Raw genomic sequence first — 19,774 nt, forward strand, 5'->3', positions numbered from 1 at the left:
GTCACATTTATAAAAGTGAAAGAATTGTTAACTGATTCTTACTTTTCTTCCGTAATGCAAGGTGAATTAAAGTTATTTGTGGCCGAGAGTATTTTTCCACATGAAGGACTAATGATTAAGCTGGATTTAGAAAAAGCATGTAGAGAAGTAAGAGTATTGGATGAGAAGAGGTCTATAGATAACTTCCAATTAACCATGAGTGGATTATTCCCTTTACCGATTATCTGTGCACGAGTTAAACCTCCTCGTATATTTACCACAATCTCTATGAAAATTGAATGCAAAAACACCAGGATAATCGTATTTTAATAACAGGCAACAAGGCTTATTACTTCTATTAGAATTCACTCATAAAGCGTAATTTTATCATAAACTTGATGACTCTGAACATTTCAAGTTTACTTGAGATGCCTGCCTTAGTATAGCACAAGGCAATGAGTGGCAGGGATTATGAGGATAAATAATAATATATTGTTTGATTAACAAACATTATGATATATAAAAGTGAGATTTTGGATTATCCATGTTTTCTGTTTATTTACCCCCACCATAATTAGCCCAGATAATTAAAAGTTAACAGTAATTTTTTGATGAGGCCAAGGTTGAGAAAGTAGGGTAGATTGATGAGTTTAATTTATACCTGAAAATTTCATTCATTTAAATGAGCCATTTCCATCTAAAAACTCTTGAATCAAAAAATCAACTCTTGGAAACATTAGAGTTGAATTCACATTACATGCCTCACTTGTTTTCCTTACCCCTTCTACCACCATTTTTTTAATATGGCATGATAAAATCAAACAATATTTTTCATTCAACGAAAATGCATCAGTTCTGCCACTGTAGCTAACCATGTTAATTTACGCAGCTCAGTACAGTAAGAATTCAGTCACTCAGGGTGACAACAAAGCAATGGAAAGCTTACTGAACTGCTCAGCTAGTCTTTTCTTTGAATTTCTCCTCAGACCTCCCTCTTCAGAGATCGCCAAGATGACATTTATGAATCACATATTAAAAGCGGTCCCTGACCATCCTTCAGCTATGGAAGACCAAGGTAACCCCCACAAAAACAACTATGAATCTGGCCTTAATTCTAATCTACTAAAGAATAACCATTTGAGGAGATTTTTGCATTTGCAAATGAATTCACAAAAATCCATAGGACAAGTTAGGCCATGTACTACACAAAACTATTTCCATCACTTGATGTAATACTAGTGAGCAATAAAAAACAAAAAAGGAGTGCACCTTGATAGGAGTTGCTTAGTGGCAACCTGGTAGTTGAAAACAGTTATTCCATCCTTGTTCATGCAAGCCAATCTCGCTCCAGCCTTAACAAGAGCCCGGCATAGACTTCCATTGCCTTTCATGTATGCCAATAGGAGAGCTGGAAAGAACATAAACACAAGTATTAATCACACACATAGTATGTTTCTCTTTGAGTAATGATGAGAAAATTTCACACTTGAACCGAATATTTTACATCACTCGGCTACTGCTAATAGTAACATAACCATTGACCCCATAACAGTGAAGCTAACTCTTTGCAAATCGTTTGTTCTGATTTTTTTCTACACCTGCCTTGAGCTTGTGAGAACCTAAGGAATGGATGGTGAATCTTAGTACCTATAGATATGTGAATAAAGGTTATAAAAGGTGTACCACATAATTTTGGGAGGTTAATATGTAGTCCTGTCAAATGCGCACCTGTGTTTCCATCCAAATCTGGCTTATCCAAGGGGTATTTTGGCATGCACTCAAGGAACAAGTTCAGGATAGCTGGGGCGGCCATGCTGCCCTTGTCGTCAATACTCCCATTCCCTGGGGTTGACACGCCAGGCATTGGAGGAGCATGATGAGCCAGGAGATGCAGAGGAGTCCTGCCTCTGAAAATATAGCACCACCAAAATTGAGATAACAGAATTAAACAATGAATAATATATTTGGATTGTTTTTATAAAGAGAGTGTAAATCATTCAACAAGTTTATACATACATGCCTATGCTATACAAATTCAGGTGCATAATAACACAGCCACATGTCCAAATTATTCTGCCTTTTGCTTGATTAACAAGATCAGCTAAGAATCATATTACCTTTATGCACTGGATTAAATTTCAGCCATTCAGTTTAGTAAATTAATTAAAAATATTTTCTTGTTACAAAACAATACAGCTGAAAAAAAATACATCCAAAAAATCATACAAAAATACTGCATAGACCAAAAGGTTATTTGGACAAATTTCATAAAAGATTCAGAAATTAATATATTATAAAAAACTACAATTATTAAAATATGATACTAAAAAAGAAATCAGACAATAAACGTTATCACATTGAAAGAAGCCTTTTTGAAATTGAAAAAATTCTCTCAATTTGATGAAAGTGCATATTTTGGTATAGGGCCAATCAAAATTTTCGCTTGCATGGACATCATCTGGATCTTGAAGGAATGCCGCACAGAATAATCAAAAGTGCCATGCTTTCAATGCACCTTCTTCCTGTATTGACTTTTTTACAAAAATACAAATGTTGGTAAATAGTCAACAGAATGGTCTATAAGGATAATTACGATGCACACTCGTTACATGAACACCTCGTGCAGCATTCTTTGGCCTATTACTTCTAGTTTGTCTGAGATAAAATACTTGTTAAGCTTTAACTTCCTCTCCACTACGTCAGGCCTTTGACTAATAATGTTTTCTTAGCCAAAGGTGTTGACTATGATCTTGGGTAAGTTATATATGCTCCTAGTTACACGCTTAATGTTGGCTACTAAGGTTTTCTCCCACCTTGCAGCCTTTGACCCAATGAGAATTGAGCTCCATGATACAAATTGCAATTCCTATTTTTCAGGCATACATGTAGCTATACCCTCCTTGGTCAACCTGTCTCAATACTTTTCCTCTTCTGCAGTTTAATCTCTACAGTAGACCTTATATGTACTCTCGCCTTCGCACATCTTGCAGTATTTCCTACAATATGATTGAAAATCTCAAGGATCCTCCGGGAATACTAAACTATTTATTCAGTTTTGGCTGTTAAGTCTTTGGATCAGTTGCTCGAGTAAGTTCATACCCTTGGAGTGGTATGGTTTCGTTGAAATGAATAAGACACAAAAGACATCCTCCACAAAAGTTGCTGTAGAATCCTTTACGTAGACAGGGGAAAAACATCAAGGGAGGATACAAGGAAAATGAACTAAACGCGAGAGATAGGACAATGGAATGACCAGGCAGTATGACTTTTAGAAATCCTCTACATCATAAATTAATAATGCTTATTTATTTAAGTACATAGACTTTTTTCATTAGCAACACTTATTTTTTTTCCTGATGAAGGGCAGAATAATTAAGATGAGATTTTAATTGGCAAAACTGTAGTGTGTCTGAATACAAGATATTGGAGAGATTAATTTTTTTCAATTATAATTTGAATTTTTTCGATGAATTTAATTTTAAAACATCACTTACCCATAGGTGCGCCATTCTTCATTTACTTGCTACCTAATGAATTTCAACTTGAAATCTCATCAGAGACTAACCCAGCAATTGTTGATCAAGTTTAAACGTCAGCATGAATCCAAAACTCACCGGAGATTGGTGGCCTCTGCATTCACGCTCGATTCGACGAGAAGGGTGCGAGTCACCTCCACGTGAGCACCTCGAGCAGCCAGGTGGAGCGCATTGTTGAGATCATCATCCGTGGCATCGCAATCCGCACCATTGGTCACCAGTGCCTGGACAGCGCCAGCGTGGCCATTCATTGCAGCCACATGGAGGGCTGTCCGCCTGCAACACAATATTGTACACATGTCATCATTTGGTTTCATCTGTAAGAATGCTGATCAAATTTCAGGAGCCCAAATGAATGTGATTAAACACATATGTGAACTTTATGCAGCAAAATTTTTTAACTTGTTGGCATTACAACTATCTTCTATCACAATTAATGCCTATTTTTAGCCAAATAAAAAAAAAATTATTTCATCAAAAGGCAGTAAAACATTTTTTCAAGTACGTAATCTAAACTAATGTTAATATTTGAACACATGGGTATTCTTGTGTTTTTATATTTTTTTAGGCACACTTAATTCATGTAGTTTATATTTCAATTTTTTTTATAATGACATTGTCCATAAACCTCTTAATTAATAAATCTATTTTATTTTCAGTTACTTTCACACATTTACATCAAATAAATACAATAGAAAAATTGAGGATTTTTACAGTACAACCTGGTGAACAATCAGGAGTGCATGTTGGATATGTGCAGCGATATTGATAGATTAAGACAGACCCACACTTCATTTCTAGCATCATAACAGTGAATCAGACACAGACACCTCTCATACATGTGGAAACAGGTAAACAAATGAACATAACCTTTTATTACAATTTTCTGCAGTCACTTTTCTGAATGAATAGACCTAATATTGAAATTACCTACTTGAAACAACACTGCTTTAAAATGATATCAGCCACGGTATAACTAACCAGCCATTTTACTATTCAATCACACTACATATTCCAGAATGTATTATTTTATAAATTTTTGATCAAAATTTTGTACTTTCATTATAATATCATAATTATAAAACTATATATTGATATTTGAAAACCATCTCTTCTTAGCCATCAGCCTTCAGGAAAACCAAAATACTAGGGTAGTTTTTTTTTCAACTTCAATGTGTCACGATACAAGATACAGTGATTCATAAAAAATCATTTCATTGCTGAATAGTGAGCATACTTGTGGTTACTCTTCAGCATAATTACCTTGGTGATTAAGGCGAAAGGTGATTGCCCCACTAAACAATTTTCCTAATTGGAGTGATGAGTACGATAATATAGATGTGAAACCTTCGCTAATACCTATACAACAGTCACTTCATTTTTTTTGTCTAGCTCATCTAAATTGACATTAATTAGAAATTGTACGTTTTACATGTATTAATTAATTGCATAGACATTGACACCTCGGTTAGCGAATGCCTCTGATAACGAACCGATGTGTAGCGGCCATGTTTTGTACGGTGCTGTGCAATTCAAAATGGATACAAAGTAATACAACATCTACAATAGTAAGTCTACAAGTAATACAATTTAATACAATACATATATACCCAGTAACTTTCATGTAATAGCGAGTCAATAGTAGCTAGGAACCAATTATTCCTATTACTTTTATTTCTATTGGGGAAAATTGTTTCGAATAGCAAACATTTCGGATAACAACCAGCTTTCTGGAAGGTATTGCGGTCGTTATCCGAGGTTCTACTGTATTATTTTTGGCAAAAAACAGTCACAACTAAAGAATTCCAGCTCAGGTAATAGTCCAATGCGACATATAAAGCCAAGAAATATGCATGTGTAAAGTAATAAATCAAATAATAATAATGACAAAAACACAACCCATTGGAGGGCGTCACCAGCGGAAGGTGGGACTGTGAAAGCATGGGAGAGTAAGGGCCATGGTGGGGATGGTTAGTCTTTTCTGGGTGTCTGGGAACTCTGCCTTCCCAGCAGCGAGGCACTGGAGGGAAATACAGACGGGAGCAACGGACGAGCGTGTAAGATCATGAAGTTTTGTGGTCTTTCATCCAAGGCTGAAACGTGTGCGCTAAGTGATTTGTGCAGATTGAGTTTCCAGTCTGTCTCTTCTTATTTGGGTCTAATGCTAATAACACAGTCATGCATTTTTATGTTACTACCATGTTTTCAAGTTCCGTTGATGGAGTACCATATATTTTTGTGCGCTGAACCCGAAAACTGTCTTATTTTTACTAGATCGAGTCAGAACTTTTTTTAAACTTCGCAATCTGTCAATTTTTAATCTGCCATATACGGAAGAAAATCAAAAATATAAGAAGCACAATCCTATATGACTACTAACCAGTAAAATATAACGTAATGCGGACATCCAATTTTTCTAATTACTGCATGTAATCCTTATTACTTTCATCATTGGATATACATCAGTGGGAATTATATTATTACCATTATGCTAATTCAAGCAACATTTTGCTGTTGCCGTGAAAACTTCTCATCGCTTTTTGGGTGTGATTTAATATAGGAACTATGTAGTGTTTTGTTGATAAATCGATAAATAAAAGTGATGGAACCATGACTAACAAAGTTAAATTATGTCAGAAATGCAGCATATATGGACTCATTCTCTATTATATTTGGTGTAAATTCCTATTCTGAAATCATACGGAGGTAAAACACTAATTGCGGAAAGTTATTAGTTTCCACCAAAGAACACAGTACATATGTGACTCATGCTATTAGCGTGTTTCAAAAATCGTGGACCTGGGAGGCAGGCCGCGTGAAAAGAGGGGAGCTCGCAAGAAGGAGAGGGGGAGAAGCTATCCTAAATAAACCACTTCCCAATGTTCTCAAGTAACTTGAAACTTTTACTCAACCTCGGGGAAATTTTCTCTGACTATAGAACTCCAGGCTCTATTCATGCCGACTCCCTTTCCCATTCCACTTCCATTTATAATTTTTCACAGGGAAACTACCTCCATACTTAAAATGCTTAAAAAATGTTAAAAATACACAATGTTTGGTGCCATTTTCTTTTGAACTTTGTGCACAATACGAATATTTCAATCCGATCAAGATGCCTCATCATTTGCTGAATGTCATGGTTAGACACTTTTGGGTCCAATATGTGACTCATTTTTTTGGCCTCTAGAAACTGAGAGTTTTGAAGAAGGTTGGCTGAAAAGGGTCCATTGTTCTCTTGTAACTTGATATTTTATTTCAGAAGATTTACTGTCTTTGTAACATGAAGCCTGAGGAAGCAAAGATCTGTGGTGCCAGAGGCTTGTTGGGGGGCAATGGAGGGGAGGGAAACGTTGGAGGAGTGGACTGAGGACTGGACGGTGGAGGGTGGGGGATAGTGGATCTGTAATTGAATTTATATGGACATGAAAATGTTCCTTACCTGTGGGCATCCCTTTCATCAGGCCGTGCACCAGCGAGCAAGAGATTTCGAATGGCCAGCTCCAAGCCACGCTCAGCAGCCAAATGCAGGGGAGTGGATTGACTGGCGTCACGCACCCTCGATCCCAAATCAACACCAACAGACATTAGGAACAAGAATGCCTCCAAGTCTCCTTTCTCCAAGGCCAAGTGTAGGAAGTTGCGCCCCCTCTTGTCATACTAGTCAGCAAGAAGGGGAGATAAATTAAATTACAACACAACTCTTTAAATCCCTTCACTTTAAAAAGTAAATGAAAAAATTAAGTGATCTCAGACCAAGCATCAAGGCACTGACACAACTCCCACTATGACTGTCAAGACAATACACTTGCAATGTAACAAAGTATGATCGTATGATGACATACGCAAAAGCTAGCGTGCAGGGGAATTGTTAAGAGGTGGCTCATATAATTTGTTACAATACTCGCCTTGTCTCGGGCACCTGGACAGTTATTTTGAATTATGTAAATGCAGACTTGCAGAGACGTCGAAAACAATGTTTTAATACTCAACAGAGCAGCTTATCCTCAAGAAATAGGCTGATAACACAAAGGGCAAAATCAACATAGTCATCAGGAAAAGTATAGAGGGTGAGATAGCAAGAAAATAGTTGGAGAGTTAGATGTAGATAGGCTCTATCTCATAAATGGTCTCAACCCAAGTAGAGTGGGATGGGGTAATATCTAGCTTAGTTACACTGTGAAATAAGGTCAAGCAGCAGTAGAATAAAGTAAAATAGTGGCAAGTCTGCACTACCCTATGGCACACAGCCACGGGGGCAACAAAGCACCAACCTCACCCAGCACTAACGTACCAATGCTCTGCATATTCAACCATATTTTCATCTTTTTTCTAAACCTTTGGAGTTTGAACCTTCACCTGATTTTCCTGAATTCCAGTTCAGACTTGTATTTCCCAAACACTTCCATGACCTCTATGAATGTTGCCAGCACAAAAAAAAAAACAAAATGAAAGAACGAGGCAGAGAGCAGACCTATAAAATCACCCAAGGACCGAGAACCAAATTAAGGCACTAGGGCAGAAAGTGAGAGGGTTTACCGCTAAACTGGAGAACTGAAGTCCTTGGGCAAGAAGGTGGGTGACTTCTTCCTTGAACACTCTGTTTGGAAAAGAGGTCGCAAACTGCACGTAGCAACCAGTAAAACTTACTGGGATGGGTAGAATCAGGAAAGGAGGGGCAGAGGTGAAGGGACAACAGGTGTAGGCTGCTCTGCAAGTCCTTTGCGAGTAGCAGACGGAAGGCTCCAACAAGAATTCCCTACACTGTGTGAACTATGTGAATTAAAAATATCTATACAGACTATTCGTGAGCTGATGAAAGACCGTTACAACATGCATCCAAATATCCTCCTCTATTTTCAACCTTTTGGAACCATTTCACCATTATTCACTAATAACAGATAGCAAAATAATAGCAATGTCTTGCCTGTTCGGCTGCTGTTGGCATTTTGTCGAGAATGGCCCGGGCAGCCCGATCATTTTTGCACGCCATTGCAGCAGCAAAAGGTGTCAGTCCACTCTTGTCCCTCACCGAGAGGTCAATGCCAGGGTGGTAGAGCATCAGGGACGTGATCGAATGGTGGCCGTTCTCAATTGCAACATGCAACGGAGTCTTGCCTTCAGCATCCTGGAAGAAAAAGAGATTACCAGTTACAGCACCTTACAAATTTGTTAGCATTTATGATGACATTGATATTTACAGGTAATGCTTGAGGGTGGTTGTTTCTACTTTTAAATTGTCTATCCCATTTTCTCCAAAATTTTGCTATCTTGTGATTAAAAGTGAACATTCTGGGGTAAATAGAGAGTACAGTAGAGGACCTCAAATCCCAAGACCCGGAAAACCCGAAATCCAGAACATTTGAAGATTCCTCTGCGTAGTGTTTTGACTTGCCACCTCGTGGCACCACTCTTGTTCTGAGATGAATAGGAAGTTAACACATACTATGGACATACGCTAAGAACCTTGTCAGGGACACATAAGGATATCAAATATCAAGTACAAGAGCATGAGCACATGTATAAATTAATTAATTTACTAAATATACTATGAAGACCAGAAATCCAGAAAAAACAGAAATCCAGAAGGCCTTCGGTCCCAAGCTTTCTGGATTTGAGCTCCTCAACTGTATGTACTGACAAATATTTTTGGCAGAAAAATAGTCTGAAAGCCTTAAACAGACACAGTTTGAACCTAACTCTTCAAAGAAATTACAGGTTTTATCCCTGTGAACCTCTTTTTATATCCTGAACGTATACCAGATACCCGACTCAAGTTCAACACTAATATCATGCCACTGATTGCAAGAGCTGACTCCACTATAGCACTCTATCACAAGCATGCCCTCCTCGAAATGGGGAGATGAGAGACCTTGGCATTGATGGCCGCTCCATGCTCCACCAGGGTCCTCACAACATCTTCCAAGCCCCACTGGCAGCACAGGTGCAGGGGGCTCGCTTGGTCCCTTGCCTCGTCCCCCCCTTGGCCTCCTGGCCCCGGCCTCCGAGACGCATTCAGATCACAGCCACTGCAACACACGCACCACAATCAATTCAAAAATTCAAGGCTTCATGTGTTCAAAGCTAAACGCATAAACATGCACAAGGGAATGAAGAAGAGTAGATCGGCAAAGGATTGGGTAGGAGGATAGGGCAGTGAACAGCCACAAGTACTCTTGTGATAATAATGATAGCAATATGTATTAATTTTTCCAAGGGTCATATGAGTGCAGCACTGCATACCTATAAGACATTAAAATTTTAATAACTATAACAATAATAAAAATAAGTTATACCAACCCAGCGATCATTATAAAAATGATATAGGACAAGTCAACCAAAAAAACTAACAAAAATAAAAAAATCAACCATAAATGAATTTACTGACACTGTGGTACATTTAGTCCAGTAGAAGATGTGTAATCCTCTCCATAAAAACTGAGCCATTTCCTATGCATATTATATTATCTGGTAAGGCATTGAAAAATCTGTGACCCATAGGTATGTATCTCAATACAAATATGTATCACAATACTCCATGTTAATGATAAACAAGGAAGATTAATAATTATAAAGAAATTTAAAAAATGATATAAAGTAAAACAGAAAACACATATACAAAATTGGGGGAGCTGCTGTTTAGATGAAATTAGGAGTGTATCTCCTAAAGCCAATTAAAATAGTCGAATTAGTATCTCCGTCATTGGTGTTTTGGTTGGCCAGGCAACCATCATCAAAGAGGAGAAAGCATCTTAATCAGTCTGAGGACATGGTACAAGACTACTCTCACCACGACTAAATTTCACCCCCAAATACAGGTGTGATACAGGTTTCACAATAAATACATAGACATTAATAAAAAAGAAAGACAATTTTCCACAAAGTTTAATAATGCAAATGGTTTCAATACAGTTCAACCAACAATGGCAATTGATGACAACTGTATAGAAACAGATTATGTTATTAAACTTTGAGTGTAAAATTGCAAATATTTTTAATTAATATGCCAGATATCCACCAGATAAAGCCTGAAAACACTATACAACAAAACATATAAATTAAATTACCATTTAGATGATTCAATTATCATTTAGATATTTTATTAGGTACACAATCACAGTATGTGCTTACTCAATATAAATCCTTAAAATGCTATTATGCATATTTAATGTTTGTAAGTGATAATTATAATGACTCAAGCAGGGATTTTTTAGTCCAGTGAGGTTGAGCGAAAATTTAAAAAAAATCTTGAACCTCAAGTAAGATCCAAGCTCGAAATTCAAAATTTTGTCATTAATTAGTGGTATCATCATTACATCAATAGTTTTACTAATAAGAATTAGTTTAAAAAATTAAAGGGTATGAAATATATTTGAGTGTATCAACTTTCACGAGTACAATGTTACACGGATTACGTAATAAATTTAACTACATCCCAGACAGCACAAGATTTGTAATACAACTGCATTACCATCACAATACGATCATATTACAAAATGGAACTCTTAGTATTCAAAGTATGGATTTGTATTCCTATCATATTACAGTGTCAAATGTCCTCTAATACAATTGTATTACAGGGAAAAATACAAAACTTATACAAATTGTATTTCTCCTGTAATACCTTAGTATTACATAGAAAAAACGAAACTATTACAAATTTCTTCTGTATTATCTTCGTATTACGGAGAAAATACGAAACTTATACAAATTGTACTACTTCTGTAATACCTTCGTATTACCAAGAAAATACAAAACTATGTATTACAAATTGTATTTCTTCCGTATTATCTTTGTATTACAGAGAAAATACAAAACTTATACCAATTGTATTTATTAATTTCAACAACATTGACGATAAGAAAATCTTTTCTCTATGTCAATGATCCTTTGCATAACTTTCACTAGGGCGGAGAAAGGAACACGAAAACTAAATGAGAGGAAGGTACAGGTTTTTGCATGTCATTTTTGGGAATTCACGCAAGTGAACCAATACTTCACACACGTTGAGAAATGTCTCTTGTAGGAAAACAATCAATGTGGATAATAAGGTTTCTCTCTTTACTTCTCCGATAATGGAAGATGTTTCTCCTGTCGTTTGCTGGTTGGAACCTTGCTCCTGTCAGCATATAAGAAGAGAGACATACTATATGAACATAGCACTCCACACCCGGTATGAAGATTATGGTCCTGATGAAGAATAAAGTCTTTCATAGCAACGTCTGCAAAGATGATGGAGCACAGTAGAAGGACGGAGAACTCAAACAGAATTTACTTCAAATATTCGCCAGAAGATAATCATATCCTACGTAATTTATGATCGTAACTGAATCTCAATGAAAATAACTAATTGAAAAGATAGCACATTCAGCTGAAAATACGGAGTAACTCAAAGTATTAACTTACGAAGGTTATTTTGGAAACGGGTTAAGGCCCTCGTTATTCTTTTTTTTCTCATCACTGAGCGATAGGGGGCGACATAAATGGCGGTTAGGCCCTAAGAGTATGGTTAGGCCGGCTGCCGCTAATATTTCCGTGGTTGCTGGAAACAAATACATATCTATCTTACGCTTACTTAATAGTTTCTATTCGCTCCTAACCACAAATTGATAAAATTAAATTCTTATAATAAACTTTGAAATTCATTATTTGATTACGTTTTCTAAACTGGTCGGGAATTTCTTAAGTGATCGTTGATATTGAAGTATGTATATTGTACAAGAAATCGGAAATTTATGGTGGTATAATTATTTAACGATCTTTCACAGCATAAATCGATAATAAAAAGCCTTTTCTAAGAATTCTACCATGAATAACCACCGAAAACATTTAAATAAGGCCACTCAAGACAAAGAAGGGCAGAAGAAACAAAAGCGAACATTTTTTCGTGACTTATGAAAAAGGTTTGAAATTACGAAACTCGATTTTACGAAGTGCCAATTTCCCGGTCCCACTGACTTCGTATAATCGAGAGTTTACTGTATAATCTATCCTAGAATAGATGGATATACATCAGTGGTGTAACTAGGAATATGCTTTGAGAGGGATGAGGGGGGTAGGTAGGGGCTACACCCCCAAAAAACGGGGAAATAATTTTGAAAAATAACATGCCTGATAATGCATTTTACATTGTTTTGGCACTTCAAATTTAACATTAAGCAAATGCAGTTATTATACATCAAATCCAGAAAAGATTTTTAAATAATTTTTTGATTTCTTTGAGGCTTTGGGGGGGGGAGGGGTGTACACATCCCCTCATCCTCCCCCATTAGTTATGCCAATGATATACATAATACTAAATGGTAGGAAATTAAATATTTTAGATCCCTTGGCCAAGGGCCTTTTTTATGTTAATTATTATTTGTAAATGAAAGGTGACATGTACATGGCAGCGAGATCTTGCAAGGTGCCTGTGTTTGTCCACTAACTGAATCATTCATTCAACACTCTCACCTCTGAATCAGGAAGCAAGCCACAGACTGGTTATTTTCATCAATGGCTTTGTGCAGGAGAGTTTGATAGCATCCTTCTGGTCCCTCGCCCCAGCAATCCGTGTCCACTCCATGCCTGTGACAGATAAACGATGCTTGAAGCATTATTATACACAAACTCACCACAATCCCCATCCCGTCCCTAGTTTACATTTATTTACTCCAATGCTCAACAAGTTTAACTTGACTTCACTCCTAAAATCAGAAGTAATGCCAGAGGCAGATCCAATATTCCCCTTCCCACCACAGATTAGCATAAGACGTAGGTACGCATCAAATTGGGCATTTCCAGCTTGTGGGTGCACCTTTGATTGCACAGGTCAGGGGGGATGTAAAGGTAAGAGCCAGAAAGGAACGGAGGCCATGGCAGGCAGAATGGTCAACATAGAATTTCTGCATAGGAATAGAAAATTCTGAGCCACAAAAAGCTGTACTCGACTCCTATAGGAGCATGGATCATACGGTTTGGTCCATACTTCAAAGCTGGAGCAATTAGCTGGAGGTATTCACATTCATTGGAAGCAAAAGACTTATTTACTTACTACACAACCTCCACGGAATAAATAATATTATTCTAATTTTAAAGTTGGCCATGGTAATCATAAATAAGGCCCTGCCAAATGTATCCTTTCACTCATGACAGCCTGCTTTTAGGAAATGAATTCTTCCAGGCCGATAGATTATCGCCCAATTTGCAGCTTTCAGAACGTCTGTATGAAAATTAAGAGTCAGTGAACCCAATAGGCTCGCACAACTTCATCTCCACCCAGTGGTCAACGGTGACAGTTTTAATGAAGTAACGCTTGGCAGAGGGCATCAGAATGCTGACCTGACCAAAGTGGAGGCAATGTCTTCATCACCAGAATCGAGTGCCAACCAGAGGGGAGGATTCCCCGAGGTGTCTGGAACGGACATATCCACGCCTTTCCGGCACAGGGCCTCCACCACTTCTGCCAAACTGTTTTTGATAGATAACTGGAGGACAGTCTCATTATCCGGAGTTCTACAAAGTAATGAAGAAAATTTTGAGGCATTATTATTGACCAGCAGATTGAACATAGATGATTAAAATAGGTAACAGAAAATTTTATACGATTTAAAAAAGTAAAACATGTCTTAAATAGCCATATATAAGATCAAAACAATGCGGACACTCAAGAAGGTGGTTGCTGTAAGAAGGGGAAGATAGTTCTGATGGGAAAATGGTAAATGCATAGTAACGGGTAAAAAATTCCCACCCATGGACTTATGACTTATGAATGAATGGAGGTGGCTGTTAAGGAGAGTTTTACCATACTACATATTTTACAAGCATTTACTAGCATCAAGAATTACTTCTTTCTAAAAAAATAATCCTTATTTCAATTATGATTCATAATTCATGGATAAAATCATCAAAAAATAGTATCTTGAGCTAAGCAAGATAATTTCCTCTGGTATAGATAGTTGGACAACTAAAAAAAATAGCTAAACTTCTTATGTAATACACTAATTTTCTTACAGAGCATTCATATCAGCACCATGGTGTAGCAAAAATATAGCAGATTCAGCATCCATTTTGAGAACGGCTTGGTGTAGAAGGGTTAAACCACTTCCCGTTCGCACATTAATATCACCTCCCCCTGCAGAAAACAAATCAAATACACAATCAAACAATGTCACACGTTAAATTAGACACAGCTCTCTGACCCAAGGAAATTCATAAGCCTTACATGACCATGGACCAAAATTGAATCAAAAGATATTAAAATTCAAAGCTGGCATTTACCTTTTATGAGATCTGGGACTATTTCTTGGAAACCGCATGAGAGGGCACAAGAGAGAGGAGTCTGACCCAACGAATCTTTCAAATTCACATTCGGTGCAATCAATTTAGGATTCTCTGCCTCCTTTTCATGATCTGGAAAAAAATTCATTTAAATTTTGAATAAAAGCTAGAAAATATTTACATGCATGGACATGAAAATTAATTTCTTCAATCAATTGTGTGCTCAGCACAGATCATTTAGAAAAGGAAAGTAGATAACCATTACAACAAATCTGAAAAACCCTGGTAAATCTTTTGTTATAAAGTGAACTCTTATTCTGCTAGTTTCTATCAAAAATTGCCACTATTTCCCGTTATTATGGCAGAAAAAGCAGAAAATTTGGGTTATTTAGACATTTACATTTATCCAGATGTAAATTAACCAATATTAAATGTTTATTTAAATAATAATTATGTTAGACTAATAAGTATAGCTGATATCTAGCAAAAATTATATCACTAGTCAGTGACAAGGGTGTGAAAAAACTCAGATTTATTTGCAATGATATTGATCGATATATCAATAACAGTCAGCAACACTGAAAAAAAAAATTTCATGAAAGAACATTGAGTATTCTAAATGTATATTTACCTCCTGAATTCGGGTAGAACACTTGTATTTTCGAAAAAAGTTTTTTGTGATTGAAAATTTGTTGCATGGGACAATAAATCAGAAAATTCATTAAAATTCCAATGTCGATTCACCATCTTGGAGCATAGGCCTTGAAGTCATTTACACATTTCAAGACCAATACTTCAAGACACTGAATTAACATTAAACATAGAGATCAAGAGAAGGAAGAAATACTCAATTTATACAATTCAAATATTAACCTTAAAAAATAACCCATGCTATAGGCCGACCATGCTATAACTGATTTATACCACATAAAAAAATACACAGATTGACAAAATGATGGAGAGTTTCAAAATTATTTAGATCATGTATGAGTATGCACAAATGTCCACAGCAAAATCATATTTTAGAAATATTGTGAAAGTCTGTCATTAGTCATCAGCTTCACCCCGCAAAATATTTAGCGGTTAGCAGGCATGATCTTTGGGTCTGGGGATGCATATCAATCTCACTGAATTATTTTATAAACACAGGAAGGAATTATTTTATAAACACACAACACGGTTTTGACTGGCATATTAAGCTTTAAGCTGTGAACTAATTGACTTCAAAAGAAAGCAAAGGAAGCAAGAATCAAATAAAGCCAAGGTACACAGCTTCTCAGTTTTCTTATTAGTACGTAAAAGTGACTTAAAAAAGTTTAGTTATTAGATTTACAATGAGAGAGCCCTGAAGATTGAGTGGTGTGGGACCACAGGTCACAAGAGAAATTACAAGTTCCATTTTCTCAGGGTTTGGTGGCACCATTCTGGAGAACAAACACTGTTTTGCAAGCACTTACCCTTGAATTCAAGAATAGCTAGCACAGCAGGTTTGCACTTATTCAAGACAGCAACGTGAAGAGGAGAGAGACGATAGGGGACGAAATCTTCGGAGAGAGGAGACGTCATTGCAGTCTGAAGGTTGGCATTGGCACCACTCTTCAAGAGGGCCCTCACCAATTTATCCATTCCTTTGGCACAAGCCACATGAAGAGACGATTCACCCTGCATCAACAAATTTACATACTTTAACCTCAAATCCTGCTGCTTTCAGGGAACTCAACTACACAGGCACAGCACCATCAATCAAGCATTATGATGCTCCCTCTAGACCCATCTTTAAAACTTTGAAGATCCTCCCATTACCATGTGTCTATTTATTATCTCTGCTAATATTTATGCATAAAAATCTGGACATGTTTGAAATTAACTCCAGTTTTCATAATTATGAAACCAGAAATAGGCAAAGCCTTCACTATAATACAGTGAGGACAAATAGAACTAAATTGGGTCCAAGAGAAATGGGACTCAGAACATACATTAAATTCCTCCACCATTTAAAAAATCAATGTGAGTCATTGGTATCTTTTAAAAGGAAGTTGAAGGCATTCCTGCTTGAAAAGAACTATTATTAAGAATTATTAAGAATTACTTTATTTTTTTAGGTTTATCTGAATGAGTCAAATACACATTATAAACATAACAGTTGAAAATCTTTTGAAATGTTCGTGATAAATGAAGAAAAAAATAGACTCATTGGGTCACAAACCCGTAACCTTTTGAGAGTTTGGTATGCAAATCACTAGGCTGATTACGTAACAATGGCATGAGTAGGTTTGGATAGTAAGCACTGCATAGTAATGACCACCACTAACCTTTTGGTTCACATGATTTGGATTAGCTCCATTGGAACACAGGAAGAGGCCAGCAGCCTCTAATCCCTCTCTTATGATTAAGTGCAACAAAGAATCACCAGAACTGGTATATTGCTGAAAGAAATGTTAAAAATTATGAGAGTTATAGATGAACAAAACCCTTTGTTTCAAAAGAAACAGCATGGGCACATAAAACAAGGGAATTGCATTTTATCAAGCGTCAAAATAAAAATTATTCACATACATAGGGTGGCAATGGCTACCAACGATAGGGTCAAATGAATAGCTTAGAAAAGGATATACAAAATCAATAAAAACCCTCCGATATCACAAAACCTCCCCATATTCCAGACGCTTAGAAACTTTCCACATTTGAAATACATTAATGGCAAAATTAAGAGGCTGATTTATGACGATGAAAGTTACCTCATTATCAGGAATTATTTATTTAAGGCTCTCATTGCACAATACATATAAACAATTATTGCACAATGATGTATTGTGAGAACAATTACATTAGCAAAACTACATCAGATGAAAGTAGAAATTTTCTAATTTTCTTGAGTGACTCTATGAACAGCTGTGCAGTATATGCGATTTTTTATAAATGCATTTAGAAAATCATATAACTTTGCTGAGTTTTTTTATTACAACAGAAACTTCAAGCCTGGAAAACACTAATATTAAGCTCCTGAATCATCTATTCATGGTAATACTATCATGCAGATACTGTAACTGACGTATTACATAATATTTATTAGGTAATACATCAGTTAAAGTATCCGCATCCATTGCTTCTGCTGTTGCCCAATTTACATATGAATAATGAAGCTTTTATGTCCACATCTTGGCTGCATCTCATGATCTCAACATCACCTTTTGGACCGCATCATTACACGTAATAACTTATGTAGTCTATATAACGAAAAGCTGAAAGCTTTAGTTAAATTAATAGTTACCAATGAATGCTTGATTTCTTGGAAGTTTCAATCAATTAAAGCCGTAACATCCATTGAAATTTGTAATTTTAATAACGTGCACATTGTAAAAAGATATTTAGACCATGAGAAAGACCTCATATACCATGAACCTCAGATAGGATAATTTTTTATGACCAACATAAAAAATATGGATTTCCCTGAGGGAAATTAACAAATTATTACAACACCATTAGCTTCCAATGATGGTAATATGGACAAGCAAAAAAATTGAAACTTCACAAGCGTCAGAAAAATTTATCTGCCTTTCAGGCAGGTTGCCAGAAAGGCCAGCGTGCCCATAAGGGCACACACCCTCAAGTAAAAACTAACAAACAGAAGAGGGTAGTTTCCTTCATCAAAGAAAACGAAATGCAATGATTGCTACTCGTTACCCACCACTAGTGTATTCATAATATACAAATTAATTGGTTTTAGAAATCCCAGTTTAGACCATTGGCAATGGTCAATTTTAACCTCATTTGAAAAAGGCCACATTGGCACCCATGTGATTCCACTCCACGTGACGTCACAGGGACCTAGTTTCTACACGAGAGGATAGGAGTTTTACATTGTCTGAGATTACCAATGCATGCATGAGGCACAGAGCTCAGGGAAACATCTCTTATTAATCACCCATTAAAATTACCTAAGTTCGGAAAGTTTCCTTTGTTTGATAGGATATTAATAATCTTTATTTAAGCCAAGCGCTACCTGCTAGCAGTCTGTGTCATATCAGCGCTCAAGCCTCGCCTCAAGGTCACCTCAAAGGGTGTCAGCGGGAACCAGAAATACGTCACACAGACTTTTCTCATTATTCCTACTTAGCTGTGGCGTTTTCGTGCGATTGAAAATTTTCACTTTTCGTTTGATCGTGAAAAATAGATATCGTCATATGAAAATCTAAGAGCGTGAAATGCGTACTCCAGGAGTAATAATCTTTCGATTTAGGCAGTAAAAAAATAATAGGAAACCACCCTATTTCAAAAGCTAGTTTGTTTTCCATAGTCCTTAGGCAATAAAGGAAGACCCCTGAACAGGAAAACAAATATTAAACGCAAAAATTAACTCCACTTTTATGAAGAAAAGGAAATGTACGGTTTTCCGTATAAACTAAATATCCATGCAGGCAACCCGCATGCCACCCCAGCTCTGCCTGAAGTGAATTTCTGGCTGCACGCCAGACTGTGTGCGAACAAAATCACTCACCACATCTGTGGATGCTCCGTGGTTGATGAGGAGGGAGGCAAATCCGTCTTGGGTGGCATAGGTATCCGCTGGATGGAGCACCAGCGCAAACCACAGCGCAACATGTCCCTCATGAGTGCGCAAGTTGGGGTCAATACCTGGGGTGGCGAGCAGGAGCTTCAGCATGTCCAGGTTGCGTGCCATCACGCACAAGTGCAATGGCGTGCTGCAGGAGGAAAGATGATAAGACGCAGGCATTCAATGGACTCAGACACCCAATTTAACGTCATTGTCATTTGCGATAGAGTTTGGAAAATAAAGACTGTCAGTTTTTCAACCCACCACCTACTTCGCATTACATTTTCATTAAAAATGGACATCTTTCCCACAGATGAGTTGAAGATGTCACATGAGGAACAGGCCTATAGTCCTTGGCCTCATATGGTTGGCTATTATTTAAACTATTTTGAGCAATACCTTTCCTCAATGAGCAGTGCTCTCACGCCCAATGAACAAGTGAATGAGG

At 36.9% G+C, this 19,774-nt stretch overlaps 1 protein-coding gene across 2 annotated transcripts in view; it reads right to left on the minus strand.

The window, feature by feature from the left end:
* LOC124156514 (rabankyrin-5) overlaps positions 1-19,774 on the minus strand; it is a 141,000-nt gene that overhangs the window by 2,230 nt on the left and 118,996 nt on the right. For both annotated transcript variants that reach the window (XM_046531096.1, XM_046531097.1), the window contains 13 exons: positions 19,270-19,474; positions 17,084-17,197; positions 16,229-16,433; positions 14,772-14,903; positions 14,505-14,625; positions 13,833-14,006; positions 12,966-13,079; positions 9,385-9,541; positions 8,440-8,640; positions 6,955-7,172; positions 3,594-3,791; positions 1,708-1,886; positions 1,249-1,387 (listed from right to left, as the gene is read on the minus strand). In XM_046531096.1, coding sequence (XP_046387052.1) covers positions 1,249-1,387; positions 1,708-1,886; positions 3,594-3,791; positions 6,955-7,172; positions 8,440-8,640; positions 9,385-9,541; positions 12,966-13,079; positions 13,833-14,006; positions 14,505-14,625; positions 14,772-14,903; positions 16,229-16,433; positions 17,084-17,197; positions 19,270-19,474 — 2,157 coding nt within the window. The remainder of the gene's footprint in view (positions 1-1,248; positions 1,388-1,707; positions 1,887-3,593; positions 3,792-6,954; positions 7,173-8,439; positions 8,641-9,384; positions 9,542-12,965; positions 13,080-13,832; positions 14,007-14,504; positions 14,626-14,771; positions 14,904-16,228; positions 16,434-17,083; positions 17,198-19,269; positions 19,475-19,774) is intronic.

This window comes from Ischnura elegans, chromosome 3, assembly GCF_921293095.1.
Source record: "Ischnura elegans chromosome 3, ioIscEleg1.1, whole genome shotgun sequence".
In the NCBI taxonomy this organism is placed as follows: domain Eukaryota; kingdom Metazoa; phylum Arthropoda; class Insecta; order Odonata; family Coenagrionidae; genus Ischnura; species Ischnura elegans.